The sequence below is a fragment of the Sabethes cyaneus genome, chromosome 1, assembly GCF_943734655.1.
Source record: "Sabethes cyaneus chromosome 1, idSabCyanKW18_F2, whole genome shotgun sequence".
NCBI classification, from domain to species: domain Eukaryota; kingdom Metazoa; phylum Arthropoda; class Insecta; order Diptera; family Culicidae; genus Sabethes; species Sabethes cyaneus.
Window position 1 is genome coordinate 10,080,581 of NC_071353.1, and position 19,133 is coordinate 10,099,713.

At 43.2% G+C, this 19,133-nt stretch overlaps 1 protein-coding gene across 2 annotated transcripts in view; it reads right to left on the reverse strand.

Annotated features, from left to right (window-relative positions):
* LOC128732980 (tubby-related protein 4) overlaps positions 1 to 19,133 on the reverse strand; it is a 97,511-nt gene that overhangs the window by 5,784 nt on the left and 72,594 nt on the right. Inside the window, exons 4-9 of one of the 2 annotated variants that reach the window (XM_053826488.1) lie at positions 1,539 to 1,703; positions 1,270 to 1,452; positions 930 to 1,206; positions 585 to 871; positions 302 to 526; positions 19 to 247 (exon numbers count right to left, since the gene is read on the reverse strand). In XM_053826488.1, coding sequence (XP_053682463.1) covers positions 19 to 247; positions 302 to 526; positions 585 to 871; positions 930 to 1,206; positions 1,270 to 1,452; positions 1,539 to 1,703 — 1,366 coding nt within the window. Of the gene's footprint in view, positions 1 to 18; positions 248 to 301; positions 527 to 584; positions 872 to 929; positions 1,207 to 1,269; positions 1,453 to 1,532; positions 1,704 to 19,133 lie in introns of both variants that reach the window. The other variant, XM_053826487.1, reaches the window with a different exon arrangement.

The window sequence follows — 19,133 nt, forward strand, 5'->3', positions numbered from 1 at the left end:
CGTACCTAGCACACGTACCATCAACCTGGGGATCAAAAATTACAAACTCTGGCCGAATTTTGGATGTTCGTTTACCCTTTAGCAACGGAACCAGCCCACCAAGAAACTCGAGATAGAGCGTGTAGCAGGTGCCGGAACTCTGGTTGGCGTCGTCGTCGTGTCGAATCATTGTGCAGTGAAGACGGGTGGAACAAATTGGAGGCCGAGACACGAACTCTCGCAGCGACTTCAGATCCGGAACACAACACTGAAAGCGAGACGAGATATAATAACACCAGACGACCATAATCGCGAAACTTACTCTGATTGTTTGTGCAAACAAATTGCCAATTAACGCCTTTATTCGTCCAGGAAGTGGTAATTTTGGTAACATCGCCTCTGAACTTAGCGACGCTTGCACTTGCAAGCGACAAAACAGTTGCAGTGAGGCAACCCGTCGAGAAACCCATGCAATATGAACTTGAGTTCCGGTAGCAATGAAGATTCGTTTGTCGTTATGACCCCAAGTCAGAGCCGTTACAGGTGTCTGGAATGGAAACAGAATTGTTATTCACTTCCAATCAAAGTTGTTTACTGATTCGTACCGTGTTACAAGGAACCTTTGCTGAGTACAACAGAGTTCCTGATTCAGTGTAAAATTTCAACATATTATTATAGACTTGCGTTCCGTGCGCATCGACCAAGTCCGAAGCGGGAACGATTTCACTACCAGCTACTGCGAGTAATTCCCTTGAGTTACTCCATTCCATCACGATGCCCAACGCTCCGTTCATTCCGGTATGAATATGACAAGGCGAAATATCATCATACGACTTCAGTAGGTAGATGTATCCGTTCTGAAAACTCACCGCTAGCACAAAAGATCGTTTGGCTAAAATAAAGTCGTACTGTTAGTGGCTATTTGAATCACTTTAGACTCCTAAACCTACAAGCATTCGTTACGCCCGGTTCAGTGTCTTCGCCTTCTTCCATTTTGAACTTTTCGCAGGACCATGCCATCGCAGTGATGCCAACCTCCGAGCACAACTGCACCTGAGACACCATAGCACCGTGCACATCCATCACAATAATCTGACCCTGAGTGGTACCGAAATAGACCTGCTGGTCATCGGGTGTCCAGATGCCACAAGTGATTGTAGCGTCCAGATTGAGCATCGACGACCAGTACCGTTGACCGGCAACAGAGCCAACCAATACGAAACCATCCTGTAAACGGCAATCCCATCATCAGTTCTTATTATGCAAATTACAACCACCACCACCACATACCTGGTAGCATATTAGTGCCATACGACCATCGTGCGACCAGGAAAAATGCGTTACCGGCGTGTTTCTGTCGTTTATCAGTTCCACACTCCATCGGCCCTCGTACTTGATCCAGACGAAGATAATACCGGAGCTGTCACAGCTAGCTAGCTTCTGGTATGGCTCGTTCCATTTCACCAGAATTACCTGTTGCATGCAATAACAGCAGCACGGGAGAGAAACAATTCGATTAGATTAATTCCAGGATAGAAAGGGAGCGTAGGTACCCGTACGTCGGATCGATGTCCCCGCAGGTTGTAGTTTGTCCGCAGCGGGTAATCGACACTCTTTTTGCAATGGGACGTGGTGAAGGTAACTCCGACTATACCTCGCACGTTGCCGGTCGCCAGCCAGCCCTCCTGATAGTAGTTGGTGCGATTCAACTTCCAGCCTTCCTCCTGAGCAAACGAAGGAAAAAAGAGAAAGCTACGATTAGTGGTGGGTGGGGTGGTTCACGTTGCCGCAGCATACACCTTGGACCTTAAATAGTGGTGCACCTCCTCATCGCTGTTCGTGATAATTTATGGGAAATATAATTGGTTTTGCGTCGTTCGTCGTCGCCTGATGGCGCAAACATCAACTGCAAATGTGATATAGTGGCCGATGGCACCGCTTACACACCACCGACCGGTAAAGGAACGCAAGTTGGTGGATTAGTCGAACGTAAGGATTAGACGTTGGGAAAAGGTTAAGCTTTTCCATCTAATTGAATGTTTTGTTTGTTTTGCATAGGATCGGTCGCGACCGGGGTGCGACATCAATATTCAAGACGGTGAAAATAAAACGAAGAGACGTGTGACAGAATGGCGGTTCTTACGAACGAATCGCTGATGATGATTGTTTGTTTGGATAGCTCTACTGATATTTGTTTTCCACTCCGTAGAACGAGGTACAACGAGTTAGTCAAAGTAAAATATTGAAATGAAACTAATAAAATTGACACAGCGCTATTTCTCATGACAATTTACGATTTCTTATTATTATTATTGAACAGATTTTAACAAGCAGTTCATGGTTGAATAGATAAAATGAACATAAAGTAATCACCATTTTTCAATAATAATCTAAAAACAACTAGCACAACATTACGCAAACTTGCACCAATCACTTCCATGCTTTTGCAGTACGAGGAGTGAGGCTTTACAGTAATTATTCATTCGCACCTGAATGATGGGAATGATGAGATGGAATGGAAGAATGGTTTATTTTCTTCAATTCTTCCATTCCACTGCAATAGATTTAAAAGGTGCTCACTGCATGGCATAAAGATATTTGGCATAACGCATGACGCTCTTTTGGCATAAATAATAGTTTAGTTAGATTTTGTTTTGTTCAATCCCAAGTAACATTTTTGTTGTACAATAGCTTACCAAGCACTTGTTCCACGTGAATCAGCTGTACAACAGTTTAATAAGCTATTATACAACAAACATTACAAGTTTACAAGAGGTAGTCAGTGACAGTGCGGTTACGCCAACAGTAAAAATTAAATTCTTAATGAGGAATCCGTCCGAAAACGACCATGAAATACCTTCACATCATCCTTATCGATCTTCCCGTATTTAATCAGCGAATTCTCGAAAAGCTTCCTTGAGTGGTTCTTTACTTCAGAATTGCGGGTCGCGTTACGATCCAGTAGTACTTATGGTTTGAAACTTCTCAAGCCACATCTCTGTTAAGCATGTTGGACATAGAATTACGAAACTCCCGAAATGTTCGTGCGTTTCTCGCTGACAGCTTTGAGTTTCTTTTGAAAAGAGCTGCCACTTTTGAACGAGTTTTAGTTTAGGATAAGCTGCATTTGCTTCATGCGACTGTCGAATTTGCGGTTGATGGTCAGATGTTCTCCAAATCGTTTCAGGACATCACAGACTATGGGTATGGGATAACTCCACAGTTTAACCGAAATCCGGGGTATCGAGAATTAAACTCTCCACTGTGCTACTCATCGCCAATTCGTTGAGCGTCTCGACACACGCCAGTCGGCTTCAACCTAGTCGAGCCATCTAGCACGTTGGGCCCCTCTATTCATGGTTCTTGAAGCGAACGGATTTCACTGCACAGTCGTCCGGCATCCTTGCGACGTGGCCAGCCCACCGTAGTCTCCCAACCGTAGTTTCGCCAGGTGTACGATGGGAAGCTCTCCAAGTTGTGCCTGCAACTCGTGGTTCGTACGGCTACGCCACTCTTCGCTATCCGTTTGAACTCCGCCAAAAATAGTTCGCAACAACTTTTGTTCAAATACGGCAAGTGCACGTATGACTCGGGTAAGCAAAGTTACTGTCTCAAGTCCGTAGAGGACAACCGGTTTGATTGGTGTTTTGTAGATCGTCAGCTTTGTGCGGCCTCATCCTTGCTGGAAACGTCTTGCGGAGGGAAAATTAGGCACGACTTCCAGCTTGAATGCTACGTTAGATCTCCTTACTCGGATTACTGTCGGCCGGCGGTGACCAGAGATCCCAAATACACGAACTCATCAACGTTGTTTTCTTTGGAGTCTCTTCCTACCACATAAATGGTTGCGGTTGATTTGAAACCCAATCCTCCTAGCCTCCGTTGTTAGTCTGGTATAGATTGCCTCTGCCGTCCCTAGATCTCTAGTACTGATGTCAAGGTCGTCTGCGATGACTAGGAGTTGGCTACTCTTGCTGAAGATTCTACTTCTCGTTTGCCAGCTCGCCGGATCACACCTTCAATAGCGATGTAGAATAACATACAAGACAGTCCATCCCCTTGCCGCATCAATCTGCACGATTCCATAGGACTTGAGTGCTCTCGAAACATGCACGTAGCACATCTTTTGCTACTTGGATAGCTTTGATTAGCCGCGTCTGAAAACCCGTTCTTGTGCATTATCTGCCTTAGTTGGTCGCGCTCGATTGTATCGTATGCTGCCCAAAAATCCGCGAATATGACGCGTGGGTGCGTTATACTCCCAACATTTCTAAATAATTTGTCGGAGAGTACAAATTTGATCTGCACGGGCCCCCATCAAGCCCGCCTGATACTGCCCTACGAGTGCTCTTGCTAATGGTGATAGACGACGTAACAAAATTTGGGAGAACACCTTGAGGCGGCGTTGACCAGCGTTAGGCCGCGATTCACCAATCTAGCCGCTCGCCCTTTTTGTAGATGGGACAAACCACCCCTTCCATCCACTCCTCCGGTAGTTTCTCCTCCTACCAAATCCTTAAAATTACCCAGTGAAGTACCATTGGTAGCGGTTCTTGGCCATCGTTGTAGAGTTCTGCTGGGAGTCGATCCTTTCCGGCGGCTCTATTATTCTTCAGTTGACCGATTTACTATAAGAGATAGAAATTTCATTTCTTCGGCATTGTTACTTACAATTTTATGTTCTTTAGTTGTAGTAAATATTTCATTCAGTTAATTTAAGCCAGCCACAGTATATGCTTTAGACCCGTTTACTATGAGGACCACTATAATGGGTGTTAGGTAGCTTAGTGCAGATATTTCAGAGGATGATAGAGAACCATATTTGACGAAAAAAATCCTTCTACGCATATGGTCAAACCTCAATTGTTACAGAGTTATTGAACATTTTTAGTTTTCGGTTCTGTTTACCATAAATTAGCTCTGATACAAAAAATCAGAGGGGTTGTGTACAAGACACGACCGCATATGTAGGTGACGCAGGACTATTCTCTTTGTAATAATGGTAGCATGTACCCATGCATGTAATCAAACGATTCTTCATGCATGTATACATGCTATATGCAACATATATATATATGCTACATCCCAAGCAACAATGCGAATTTTATTATACTCTTATTGCAGCATTCAAGACCAATTTTGGACTTAAATGCCATCATAAGAGCGTAATAAAACCCAAATTGTTACTTGGGATGCGTTGTATGTAACATTTATCAAAGTAGTAACAGTGTTGTAAACGTTCAATCCTCAATAGATTTCAGAGCTGTTTCTATGTGCATATGGAAATAATTTAACAAAATCAAGAACACAAACTATTGCTTTTCTACTACCTTACAGAAATTAAAGATTGTTTGTATTACAATGGTTCCCCCACGTTGAAGAGATTTTACCATTTCAATCCCATTTTATCAACAGCACATCTTTTCACTACACTTCCAATGCAACAGCAAACATGCGTATCGATACAGAATCATACAAGTTATAACCGAACATTTCAGCTGTACCGCACTTTTCCAACACAGATATCAAATTCGCCTAGGTTTTATCGTGTCACCGTAATCTGTTCGGGCAATGGACTTTAGTCATCTTTTCTGGCACATTTCCCTAACACAGACATCAAACTGGACTAGCTTTAATCGCTTTCGTAAGAAATTTGTCGGCACGAGGGGCTTTATTGACGAGGAAGCTTTGTCATTTGATTTGGCTTACTTCCCAACCACAGATATCAAATTGATATAGGTTTAGATCATCGTAAATAATCTTTCAACCAATCACGAAGCGAGGATTTCCAGTTGGACAATGCTTCATTATTTCCAATTTTTCAATAGCTCAGCATCAAGAATCCATACTTTTCTTCATTTGGGTCAATTCTTAGATTTTCCGATCGATTGGTGTAAAACTATTGAAAACCGTTTAAGAAACCGCTTAGCTATTAGCGTTCAAAACCTGACCACTTTTCGAGAAAGATTTGTTTTTAACAGCACCCTATCCCAAACCATACCGTAAGACGTAGTCCTACGTCAAAACTATGCCAGCTAGCGCAATTCGGTCATTTTCATTGTAATGAAAATTCGTCTTAAAGCTCCTACTTTATGAGATTTAGTAACTTTTTAGAAGCAAAAGGCTATGAAATAAGTGTTTCTTAAGGCGTTTTTATCAAATTTCTCCTGCAAATGTATGATAAACCTGATGGCTGTTATTCACTAATTTAAAGCGCTGGTACCGTTCTCCAATTCGTTCTTTGGCGTAAAACGCCGATCTCTTTTAGTTTCGTTGTAATTTCATTTTAAACCTATCGTATTAGGTGTTGAATTAGTATCTGAAAACTGCAAGAATTCATACATCACGCATAGCACACTAGATTACGGCGTGCGATGAACACAGTCTGACACGTATGAGAACCAATAACAATGTTTTTTTCATAAATTGAGGTTTCGCCCCAACTTTTGGTTGCAAAATCTTGTAAAACTTAAGTTTATTCGCTGGCAGCAGCTCTTGAACCTGTAGTGTGGAAACGATGCATTTTTACCCGGTTCAGCACGTTCCACACCTCCATGGTGACCAGGAACTGTGCCGCAATTTGTTGCCTTGTGCTTGTCTTGAAATCATTTCCCACGATTCGCAAAATTTTATGGTCAATCGCTGACCCCACTTGCCGAAGAGGCTGAAGCTTCCCTCGAAGCCTCGTTGAAAACAACGTTCCTTCTCGGAGGCGACGGTGCGTTGGCATAGACGTCCCTGAATTAAAATCATTGTGCAACAAAACGAACACTTCTGGATTTGTGTGCACTTACTTGCATTAGGTAGCCTGCTGAGTTGCTACACATTCAGCGAAGCCATAACAAAGGTAAATGTCCGCGAGTTCTTCCGGAGAATACATTTTAATGCTGTAATCCTGTAATCGTTTTCAGAAACGTGTCAGAGAGACCCGAGAAGTCAGTTTCTTGGATATATTTTGAGCCGATGTGGACAGTCCGGAATATCCGTTGTCGGTTCTACCGGAACTCAAAATTGTCCACACACTTAAAAAAAAGTGCCGAAGTCAGCAAAATTTTGCCGAGATTTGGACAGCCGAGCGTTCGGTAAAATTTTTTATGATGTCAAACGTTAGTAAAGATCCGTAAACGTCGATTTGCAAAACTGGAATTTTCACCGAACGCTCGGCTGTCCAAATCTCGGTAAATTTTGCTGAGTTTTTTAAGTGTGCATGACGAATTTTCTTCAGTAATATGACCAAAGGGGTATCAAATCACAGGATTTTTCAATACGAGTGGAAATGGACTCTTGGATGTATTTTGAGCCGATCTGGACATCCCAAAAATCAAAATGGTCAATTTTGAGCCCCGGGAGAACCGACAACGGATACTTCGGAATATCCACATAGGCTCAAAATACATCGAACTTGTATTGAAAAATCCTGCGATTTGATACCCCATTTGCCATCCCCAGCAGCATTTTAGGTTTTATTACACTCTTATGATGGCATTTAAGACCAAAATTAGTCATGAAGACCGCCATAAGAGTACAATAAAACATATACATTGTTGCTTGGGATATTACTGAAGAAAATTCGAAATGGCCAATTTTGAATTTCGGTAGCACCGATAACGAATGTTCCGGAGTGTGGAACATGAACCAGCGCTCTACAGGATAATGTAAGATACATTTTTATCGACCACAAATGAAATGGATAACTTTTGCGCACTTTGTTAAGCAGATGTCTATTTTTATTTCAACTGCCACTCATGACGTCAAAAAAAAATCCACTGCGATCTGGAATATCTTCGGGAAAATGGATCCATAATTGACCAACCTATTTTTATTATAGTCACTTTAACCAGCTTGGATCACTCGCGACCTCTGCGGGGTTGGGATTTGAGCCCGGATCCTCGGCGTGAATGCTAACCACTACGCCGGGACTGACCCCAATTGACCAACTTATTTTTTTCGTTAAAGACCAATCTATTGTGGTGCTTGCAATTGCATAAAAATCTAATGAAAATCAGTGGAGATAGAGCGAAATGTGTAACTGAAAGTACCTACATTTTTGATATCGGAGATGTAAAGGTTAAAAAAGTAAATAAATAAATAAATACCAGCATATTTCACGTGTCAGGATGTTTCCTTGCTCAACTTTTACTGATACCCTACATGGACATGGTAACACAAATTGAGCCGTTTGCAGTAAGCAAACATCTAAATTTCAATAATTATGGCATCCGCAATAAACTCGAATAAAAATAGCACCGTGAAAGGAACAATCACTATTTTTAGTATCGAATGTCTATTTTCTTCACTGCACGACAAATATAGCGAAAATATAGCGTGCCTGTTTGCTGTTTGGCAAATAATTAATTCATTCAAATTATGTATCGACTCATTCTTCTCCAGCTTTGGCAGTATGCAAATAGAAGGTAAATATAAATATTTTGACCGAACGGAGACATCTGTGTTACGTTGGACAAACGAATTACCAACAAACGAATCCAATGCTAAGCTTCATTCGCTAAGGATAGTTGGGTTTTATGTTTCTTCCACCGGGGGTGGAGAAGTGGTAGCTCGAATTAATGAAACCAAATTGGTATTCTTTGAAAGGAAAAAAAACTTTATCACGCCAGTTTTTTATAAATTGGTACACTATATCATATAATTCTCCCGGTTGGCCTCGAGGTATGACACTGTTCTAACAAGCCAGTCGTCAAATGCTCAAATCACGGCTGGGAGAGGTTGTAAGAGTCTATAGCATTGTAGTACTAGCCCCGCAATCGTCGTCGACCTTAGCAGTTGGCTGTGAAGTCTGTCGAATAAATTCTAAATTCTGAAGGCGGGGTGTTCTTACAATGAGACAGAAAATATGTGTATCTGTACAGCATTGAAAATTTTCAATCTGAATAATCATACTGTAAATTCCGGGAATTTAACTTGCGGACTCACCATTTGTTGAAGACTTTAAGGCGGCCTACGATTCAGTTGAACGAAATGAGCTGTGGCGGATTATGCTTGAACATGGGTTTCCAACCAAAATGATTAGGCTGATACGTGCTACCAGGGATGGTTGGATCACTTTGACTCAATTTTGATTCATTTGACAGTACCGTCTCAGCCGAGCCAAATATGACAATGTTATATATGGGACATTTATAGAGCTAGTTCTAATCTACAATTTTTTTAACAAAGTTTTGCTGTATCGTTTGTAGTTAAGTTGCTACAACGCTAGTAACTCATCAGTGACTAAATGAACGTTCATTTAGTCACTAACAAGATACTACCATTGTAGCGCCGTAACTACAAAAGATACAGCAAAACTTTATTCAGCAAAATTATAGATAATAACCTGTTCTACAAATGTCTCGTATATAACTTCGTCATATTTGGCCCCGTTAAGACGGTACTGTCAAATGAATCAAAATTGAGTCAAAGTGATCGAACCATCCCTGCGTGCTACCTTACCTTACCTGGTTCAAAATTAGGTGTCAGAATAGCGGGTGAGACATCGGACTCGCTTGTGACGTTAGAAGGTTTGAAACAAGGTGATGGGCTATCGAATTTGCTATTCAGCATAGCATTGGAAGGTATTATTCGAAAGGCGGGCGTGTAGAAAAACGGTAGGATCATCACGAAATGCCACATGCTACTAGGGTTCTCGGACGACATCGATATCATCGGTGTTACCCGTAGAGCTGTGGAAGAAGCGTACACGCATCTTACGGAGGATATGGATTGTCATAAACTCTGCCAACATGAAGTATATGGTGGCTAGTAGAGAGCGCGGTAGCCCTGCAGGTGTGGAACTGCGGTGGTGATAGATGGAGATACTTTTGAAGTGGTTGACCTATTAGTTTACCTTGCTACGTTACTGACTTGGGACGACGATATGAGCCGTGAAGGCGAATAGCGGCTGCTAACAGGACCTTCTAAAAAAGACCTTGAAAAAGACCTACCGAGTAGCTCTTGGTGTTTTGAGCGTAAGATGCTGCGATCAATTCTTTGCGACATATATAAGAGGAAGGTGTGTGCAGCAGGCGCATGAAACACGAAATTTACCAAGTATGCAAAGATGCGGATATTGCGATGCGAATAAAACACGGCAGGTTACAATGGGCTGGCCACGTAGCAAGGATGCCGGATGAAAGACATGCGAAAACAATATTCAGCAGAGAACCCGATAGATGCCGCCGACTGCGAGACAGACCCCATGCCCTTTAGATGAGGACTGATGACAAGAATGCTAGAATAACGGATGTTAGAGCCGATTGGAGAGTGGCAGCCCAAGACCGTCAAGCATAGAGATGACTCCTAAATTCGATAAGCGGATTGTTACCGAAATAGTAAAAGTGAAATATGTAATCATTAGCACAGCATTTTTCCAATGAATCATACTTGTTTTATTCCTCATCCTCAGTATCATCTTCACGTTGCGTTGTTGCGTATAGTTTCATTTACTCATTCAAGACGGTTCACAGCACAATTATGTTAAGTGCTGTAATGTAATTGTTCTAGCATCACAAGAGTTAATATGTCGGTAGCGATGCAGCATTAGGAAGCACTCAGGCGACTCAGGCGTGATTGTGAATTGTGCTACCTCACTAAGCGCTGCCGTGTGTTAGTATATTACCGAATTATCCCTAATTACTGCCATTTGTTATCCACCACCTTAGGCGTTCACTTCGTCCCGGAGTCGATGATTCAACTTTTCACGATTAAGCGCGAAACCAGGGAAATTCATAGTGATTACTTGCATTACAATGAACTATTAAACCTAACCTATTTGCTTTTGTCCAAAATTGGTGCATTTGACACAAATTATGTAACGTAGACCACATTTAGAAGAAAATTTAATTTTCTTTAAGAGCTGTTTTCGATGGGAGCTTGTTTTCGCCATACTTACGGCAAGCAAGCAAGCAAAAGATACATTTCGTATCAATCAAATTTCACTGGTCCGCAAACAGTATTTAGTCTACCATGGCACGATGCAGACAATCGATTATACGGTAGTCGACGGAAAGGGCCGAGTGGACGAGAAATTTGCACCTCGAAAACTTTCCGACGGCAATGTGGCTCATTCAAGAGAAGGAAGGCTGGCGCCCTGGGCCGACACTACCAATCAACTCGGTTTTAGTTGGTGGTCCTTTTGCCCATACAGTCGATGCCGGAAAAAGCGAACGGAACGGAAAGGACAAAGTTGCCTCCAAAGCAGAGCCGATCCCGTTTTTTTTCTTGGTAGGTATAGCATGCCTTTCGCATGCGTTACGATACGATAGACTTTTCATATCCCGAAGCTTGCTTGCTTTCTATTATTCGCTTGTATCAATGTCAAGGCATGCTTGGGAAAAGAAAATGTCTAACTTGTTTGTTTGTTTGTAAAGTGACGTTTCGGGTTACGTAATACTGGCAAAACCTATTTGATTTAATAACAGCTAAATTTATTACCCAATAGAAGCTGTACGGTTTCCTAACAGAAAGTTTTGCAGTAAGATCCAAAAGGATAATCAATGCAATGATTGTTTGGTTGAGTATATACAGGGTATTAAGTAGCTTAGCACTAAAAATTCTCTCGCATTTGACGAAAAAAATTCTATGCCTATGGTCCAATCTCAATCGTTGCAGAGTTATTGAACATTGTTAGATTTCGGTTCTGTTTCCCTTTAGCTTAACTCTAGTACAAAAAGTATGCTGACTAGCTCAATTCTGTTACTTTCATTCGAAAACTGAGAAAATTTTATAATGAAGATTGCCCTTAAACCTGCTACTTCATGAAATTTAGAAACTTTTCAGAAGCAAGAAGCTTTGAAATAAGTCTTTCTCAAGGTGTTTTTATCAAATTTCTTCTAAAAAAGTGTAATAATGTTGATTGCTTTATCTACCAATTTGAAGCTCTGGTACTGTTGTACAATTTGTTCTTTGACGTGAAACGCCTATCTCTCTGTCTCTTTTAGTTTCGTTGCAATTTAGTTTTAAACGTAACGCGTTGAGTGTTAAAGTAGTATCTGAAAACTGCACGAATTCATACATAGCGCATAGCACATTAGATCACCGCGTGCAACGGACACGAATGAAAAACAACAGTATTTCAGCATCAGATTGTGTAGTACTGCCACTAGCAAACAGAGAAGAAAAATGGTCAGCAAACAATTCGTAAGATTCGGTAATTGTCGAGGATTCCTTTCCACTTAGGATGAAAATAGAAGGAATGGAAGAGCTTTTCCGGTAGGAGTTTACAAATGTTCAAAAACTTTTAGGATTACTACGCAAGCCAAATTGCACCCGGTAATCGACACTGGCTTCTTTGGTCCATCTCGTCCAATGATGCAGTGCAATCCAAGAAAGAAAGGTATTCATCAAGTGTCTCAAAATTTATACGGTGATAATTTAGAGGTGCCATTACAACCTTGGTAGCTGGAATGTCAATGGCGGGTGCGTACCATGGGGAGAATCGACGGGAAACAGTAAAGATATTGTGAAAATCACTATTACGCCGTTAACAACAGTTTCACTCTACGACACAACCAACATAAGCAGTTTTACAAAATGATAGGGTAAAAAGCTAAAACTTAGGGCTAAAAACTACTAAACTCGGAATAGCCCTTATTAAACCCCCCCCCCCCCCCCCCCGGAAGATAACGTCTAGCACCCCCAAAAGTGGTATCCGGATTTTGACAAGGAAGGAAGGCGAAGTTCGTTCTCTGTCTGGATTGGAAACGACGAAGAAAAGGAAAAGAGAATCGAGAACAAACAGCAGCTGGCTGTGGACGTCCATTCGGAACAGACGCCACGTTAGTGTTTGTCCATTTAGTGTTCCGCGTGTGGAACATTTTATTTGCCAGTTCGGTCAAGTAACTACGAGTAGTCGGCATTAAAAGTCGTCAAGCCATCGAAACCGGCTGCGAACCAACGAATTGGAAAGTTTCCTGGAACGGCGGCAGAATTGTGGGCACGGCGTTTTCCACGTGGCCGATTATCTACACAGCACGTTACGGCCTGTAGTTCCTGTTGTTATCTGTATACCCTCAAAACGCCCAGTCAACTAGTAACCAGAAAACAGTACTCCGGAACACCAGTAAAGTATGATCGTTGTTGCGTACTATTGGTAAGGTACGATAGTTGTTGCGTACCACGTGTATTTACCGGAGCATCGTCCATTGTGGCCCGTAGTGGCAAGTTTCTACTATAACCTCACTCGCCGCCGGAAGAAGTCCCAGAAGGCATTGGCAGACAAAAATCGTCCGTAAGTTTCATCTGTAATCTATACGCCGGACCGTCGAAAAGTGCTAGTGGCCGATATCGACCGATGTCGTAGTCCTCACACGACACGGGCGTGTTTCCAGGAGGAAACGGACGTTTCGAAGGCTGAAGTTCACTAACCAATGAGTTTCCCCTCCGCATCCGAGCACCAAGAAGTAGAACCCTCGACCACGTGATCTCCGAAACCGAACATCGTCGAGAACTTCGTCGATGGCGCCCAGTGGAATACGCTCCCGTTGAAGATCAGAAACGAGAGTAAGTCAGTCTCTTTATGCCCCGCATGAAACCGGAATGAGCTCCAACGAATTCGGCTGCAACATAACCATTTCCTATTTCCCAATCCTATTTTGTACATCCTTTCAATAAATATGTTATGTTAATATTATTGTTATTATTTAGATGAGAAACTAAAGGTCTGTTTGTCTTGTCGAGCCAACTGTTGTCTGTGATATACAAGTAAGTATAGAGGTCGTCGTTCTCTGCAAGCAGTGTTATGCGAGTCGACCCTGAAGGAAAGAGTGACGCTGAGCTAACCATTTGTTACATCGGTTACATCACAGAGATCTCTTGATCAGGAAAACAGTACACAGAGAGGTAGAGTGTTCGTCTAAGGTAATTACTCTAGCAGCAGGAATCAGGAGGAATTTGTCGTATTGTACTCCACCCTCTCCATTAAACGAATTGGCAGTTGCTGAAATCACCATAACTGAAAATTCTGTAGTCTATAGCCTCTTTTTCACGTAACTTACGGATCTATAAACTTGACTACCTTGCTTCTATCGGGACAGATGTAAACTACTACAAGTAAAAACTTCGTTCCTCTAATAACGGGTGGCAACTAAAATTTTGCAATTTTTTCGCGGCCCTCAACAAACGAGCTCAGAGAGATATGAGAGTATGTATGTATTAGCTCTCTCTCTCTCTCTCTCTCTCTCTCTCTCTCTCTCTCTCTCTCTCTCTCTCTCTCCTCTTTTTGTCAATATTTTTTGTTTTGATTATGCTTGCCCAGCTTTGCTTAAAATGGCGTCGAAACAAGAAGCATTTTGGGAGCGCGTTGTACACATCTACGAACTGCAACAGAAATCTCGGCAAAAAGTATACGATACAACATTTAAAAAGCAAATATGTTGCGGCTTCGACTGTTTACCATATCCTAAGATATCCAACAACTATTCGCAAGCAAGGTAGTGGCAGACCAGCCAAAATTATGGACGCAGCAGGACAAAAAGAACTTTCATGGCTATTTTTCGAGCTTCGATTACATCGATATACGTTGAAGGTGGATCCAAACAGCTAAAGCAGTCATCTTAGCTGGTTTCATTTACGATGACCACATCATAGCTGTACTCATCACATGCATGGAACAGGTCGTTTACTTTACTCCTTAAACCTCGTACGTTCTGAAAGTACACTTTAATACCATTGGATCATGTTATTGATGTGTAAAGAGAGTCCCAAGCCCAAGATGGAAGCGAGAAAAGCAACACGACTGCTAGACGCGGGCCGGAATTCGAAGACTTCTATAATGTCAACTTTAAAGCGCCCGATATGACCTTTAAATGACGATCGGGAAATGAGGATCGGGCTATCCTATCATCGACCAAGACCGAAGGACCAGGACGACTCTGCTGGCAGGAACCATCGGGACGAATATAGAAGACAGGATGTATCAGGAAACACGACTTTGTCGGGTTGCTTGGAGACTCCCTAAGAGGGTGCTCCCATTATTTGTGAGGAGAACCAACCGGTACCAAATTTATGTTTCTCACTTTCTGAGCTAAATTTGGTTCAAATCCATGAAAGTCGATTGCAAGGATCTTGGATACTTTCTTACTTTTTCGGCGACTATCCGCTTATCGAATCCATGCCGAATTCAGGAGCCGTCTCCACATTACTCGATCTTGGGCTGCCACTCTCCAGTCGCCCCTAACACCCGCTGTTCTAGCATCCTCGTCAACAGCGCTCATCCAACGGGTACGGGGTCTGCCTCGAAGTCATCGACCTCTGTTGGGTTCTCTGCTAAATATTGTTTTCGCTGATCTCTCATCCGGAATCCTTGCTACATGGCCAGCCCATTGTAGCCTGCTGTATTTTAGTCCCTTCACAATATCCGCATCTTTATACACTTGGCATATTTCATGATTCATGCGCCTGCGCCACACTCCTCCGTCTAATATGCCGCCAAGAATTGATCGCAGGATCTTACGCTTGAAAACGCCAAGAGCTCGTCGGTCGCTCCCTTTCAACGTCGACGCTTCGTGGCCGTAGAGTACCACCGGGGGAATTAGCGTCTTATAGAGCGCGAGTTTTGTACGCTACGTTGTTTTGTAGGCTATGGGACCTCAGCTGGCTACGCAATCCGTAGAAGGCCCTGTTGGCAGCCGCTATCCGCCTTTTTACTTCACGGCTCACATCGTTGTCACATGTCACTAACGTACCAAGGTAAACAGATTCGTCGACCACTTCAAAAGTATCTCCATCTATCACCACCGCAGTTCCAACACCCGAAGGGCTACCACGCTCTCTACCAGCCACCATATACTTTGTTTTCGTAGAATTTATGGTAAGCCCTATCCTCGCTGCTTTCTCCTTAAGATGCGTGTACGCTTCTTCCACAGCTCTACGGTTAACACCGATGATATCGATGTCGTCCGCGAACCCTAGGACCATATGAGAATTCGTGATGATGGTACCGCTTCTCTGCACGCCGGCCCTTCGAATAGCACCTTCCAATGCAATGTTGAACAGCAGGTTCGATAGTCCGTCACCTTGCTTCAAACCATCTAACGTCACAAACGAGTCCGAAGTCTCACCCGCTATCCTGACGCTTGATTTTGAACCATCAAGGGTAGCACGTATCAGCCTAATCAGTTTTGTTGGAAAACCATGTTCAAGCATAATCTGCCACAGCTCGTTTCGTTTAACTGAATCGTACGCCGGCTTGAAGTCTATAAACAGATGATGAATCTGCAAGTTGAATTCCCGGAATTTATCGAGGATCTGTCGCAAGGTGAACATTTGGTCCGTCGTGGAGCGTCCCTCTCGAAACCCGCACTGGTATTTGCCAACAAAGGTTTCCTGTAACGGCCTCAGTCTGAGAAACAGGATGCGGGAGAGAATTTCGTATGCCGAATTGAGGAGAGTAATTCCTCGATAATTGCTGCATTCGAGTCGCCCTTTTTGGCCCTTTTTGTAAATTGGGCATATGAGACCTTCCAACCAGTCCGTAGGTAATTACTCCACAGTCCATACCTTTAGTATAACCTGATGGATTGCACAATACAGCCGTTCGCTCCCGACTTTCAAAAGTTCGGCGGGAATGCCGTCCTTTCCAGTTGCTTTGCCGTTTTTCAGCGCTCTCGCTGCTTTCTTAACCTCGTCCGAAGTTGATGGATCCACAGCTTGTCCATCATCGTCAATCGTTATCCTGTTTCTGTTGACCGTGCCATCTTGTTCACCATTCAACAATGCATCGAAATATTGTTTCCAACGCCTAGCCACCTCCGATCTATCGATAATCAGGTTCCCCTCCTTATCGTTGCACATAACAGGAGTTGGCACGGTCCGGTTCCTGATTCCGTTGATCGTATTAAAGAAGCTTCTCGTATCGTGCCTCTCGAAGCAATTCTCTGCCTCCGCAAGAACGCGAACTCAGTGCTGACGTTTCTTACGACGGTGAAGTCTCTTTTCGGCAGCTCTAGCATCTCGGTATCTCTCTCTGCTCTGACGTGTCACAGTTGCAGCCAAAATGTGACTTCTGGCTCGATTTTTCTTATCAGTCGCTGGCATTCTGCGTCAAACCACTCACTGGAAGTGGCTGCAGCAGTAGTACCCAACACTTCCCGCGCTGTAGTACTGATCGCGTCGTGGATGTGTCTTCACTGTTCGTTCAGGTTCTCTCCGAGATGTTCACCGATCCGCTCATTAGTCTTCCGAGAGTACTCTGCAGCAACTCCCTCCGCTGATAACCGCCGAATGTTCAGTCGTATCTTTCTCGTTGGCTTCGATTTGAATAGGTTGGACAACCGGGCGCGGATCTTGCTTATTACGAGATAGTGGTCCGAGCCAACGTTTAGTCCCCGGAAGGATCGCACGTCTGCGACATCAGAAAAGTGCCAGCCATCAAGTGGGCCTCCACCTAATGACACGCTTCATTTGTTTTCCATGTAATACGAAACCGACTCCATGCTCTGCTTTATCGTCGCCACTGTAGCAGATGTGATACTTGAATGTCGTGCCCGCAATGGGATCTACTGCGCGAAATTCACGTTCTCCCGTCTTCGGTCACCGCACTTCCTGGATGGCTGCATCCTCGACCTTCATCTTCTGCAGCTCTCTTGACGTGCCGGTTCAAGTAGAGTTCTGACATTCCAAGTACCAAGTTTCCAGTAATCGTTGTCCTTTTTCTTTTGCCTGGGTCCATGCCGATTATCCGGTTGTAGTTCCTTTCCTGAATTTCTCCTAGCGAAAATTGTTTAAGCATACTGCCTTACTGCCTTACCCAGTCTCGCGGAAAGGGCTGCTGTCTTGGGTATAGCTGGCGAGACACAGCGTTTCATAAGTCAGCCGTCCGCTCCGGATCAGTCGCTGTTGTATGCCGCCCCTAAACTGGGATACAACCGCATACCTGGTACGGAAACGGTGATTCACCGCACAGTGGAATTACCGTCGCGAGCCGCCCCTAACCTGGAGTCAGACGCTCACGGCTGGCAAGGCTGTTCCTTTTGGACCTTGGATACTTTGCGTAAAATTACCCTAGTACCCTAGATTTTTAGATTTCAAAAGTGCAATACCTTGAGAGTGGCCCTTAACGTCTTGTCCCACTCTGTTCGGATGCTATAAATAATGTTTCAATACTTTCTTCTACAATCTCCTCCGTCGATTGTTACAAAAAAATAGAAAATCGTGTTTTACAGATATTTTTACGTAAAATTATTTAAATAATGAAAATCTGGTGCCTTCTGACAATATTTAAAAAGAAACAGTCCGAAAGGGGAACTCGTTATAGGTACATTTGGACTCAGTTGATCCAATGAGGGTTAACAGGGGCGGAAAGCTTACTGGTATATCCTAACAAGCTTCCACATAGGCTCAAAAGTTGAGTAATTCAGATTCAGTAAGTAATACTTACCGAGCCAGCAACAGCGTCTTTACGGAAAATATAGGTAAGTACTACAGTTTAAAAAAACGTTTCACGGTTTTCACTAGCAGAATAAAAGAACCAGCTTAAGAAAAAGAAGAAAAAAAAAACATAAGGAATAATTAACTTTTCCCTCGTTCAAAGGAAGCAGAACCAGAGAAGCCCTAGGGACGAACCTTTGCGAGCTTTTTCCATTCTCTGGCAGTAGTCATTACGGTTGGAAGGAACAGAGGAAAAAACATCGTTTTTCCTATAAAAAAAGTACAGTTTGTTTACTGCTGGCTAAAACTACTGCCAGGATTTATGACCAACCGCAAAGAGTCTGCAGGTAGTGATAGGTACCTGCTGGTGGAAATACGCCGCTGAGCGCTAATTATGATTAGCACTTGAGGGTGTCCGAACGTGTGCATTACGGTCGCGCCCAATTATAGCGACGAGGTTGACGTGATGTGCTCTTTAATTGAATCAATCACAGTCTAATCCGATTATCCTAGATTGATCCAAATTGATGTTCGGCCGTCGACGAAAAATTGCAGCTGAAAGTTTGCGATTGTGGTTAATCGCTGCGGTCGTTATGAAGCGGCCGTTTTGGATCGGATAATCTCTACCCTGTTGAATAATGATAAAAAGAAAGTTTTAAATAACGTTTTCCTATAGAAAAACTGGCTTCGGTGGCTCGTCGATGGCTTTGTTATCGACATCGACTCGTTCTGTGCAATCAACGTGAAAATTAAATAATCCTTTCGCTGGAGTGTGTTCCGCCCCCGGTCCG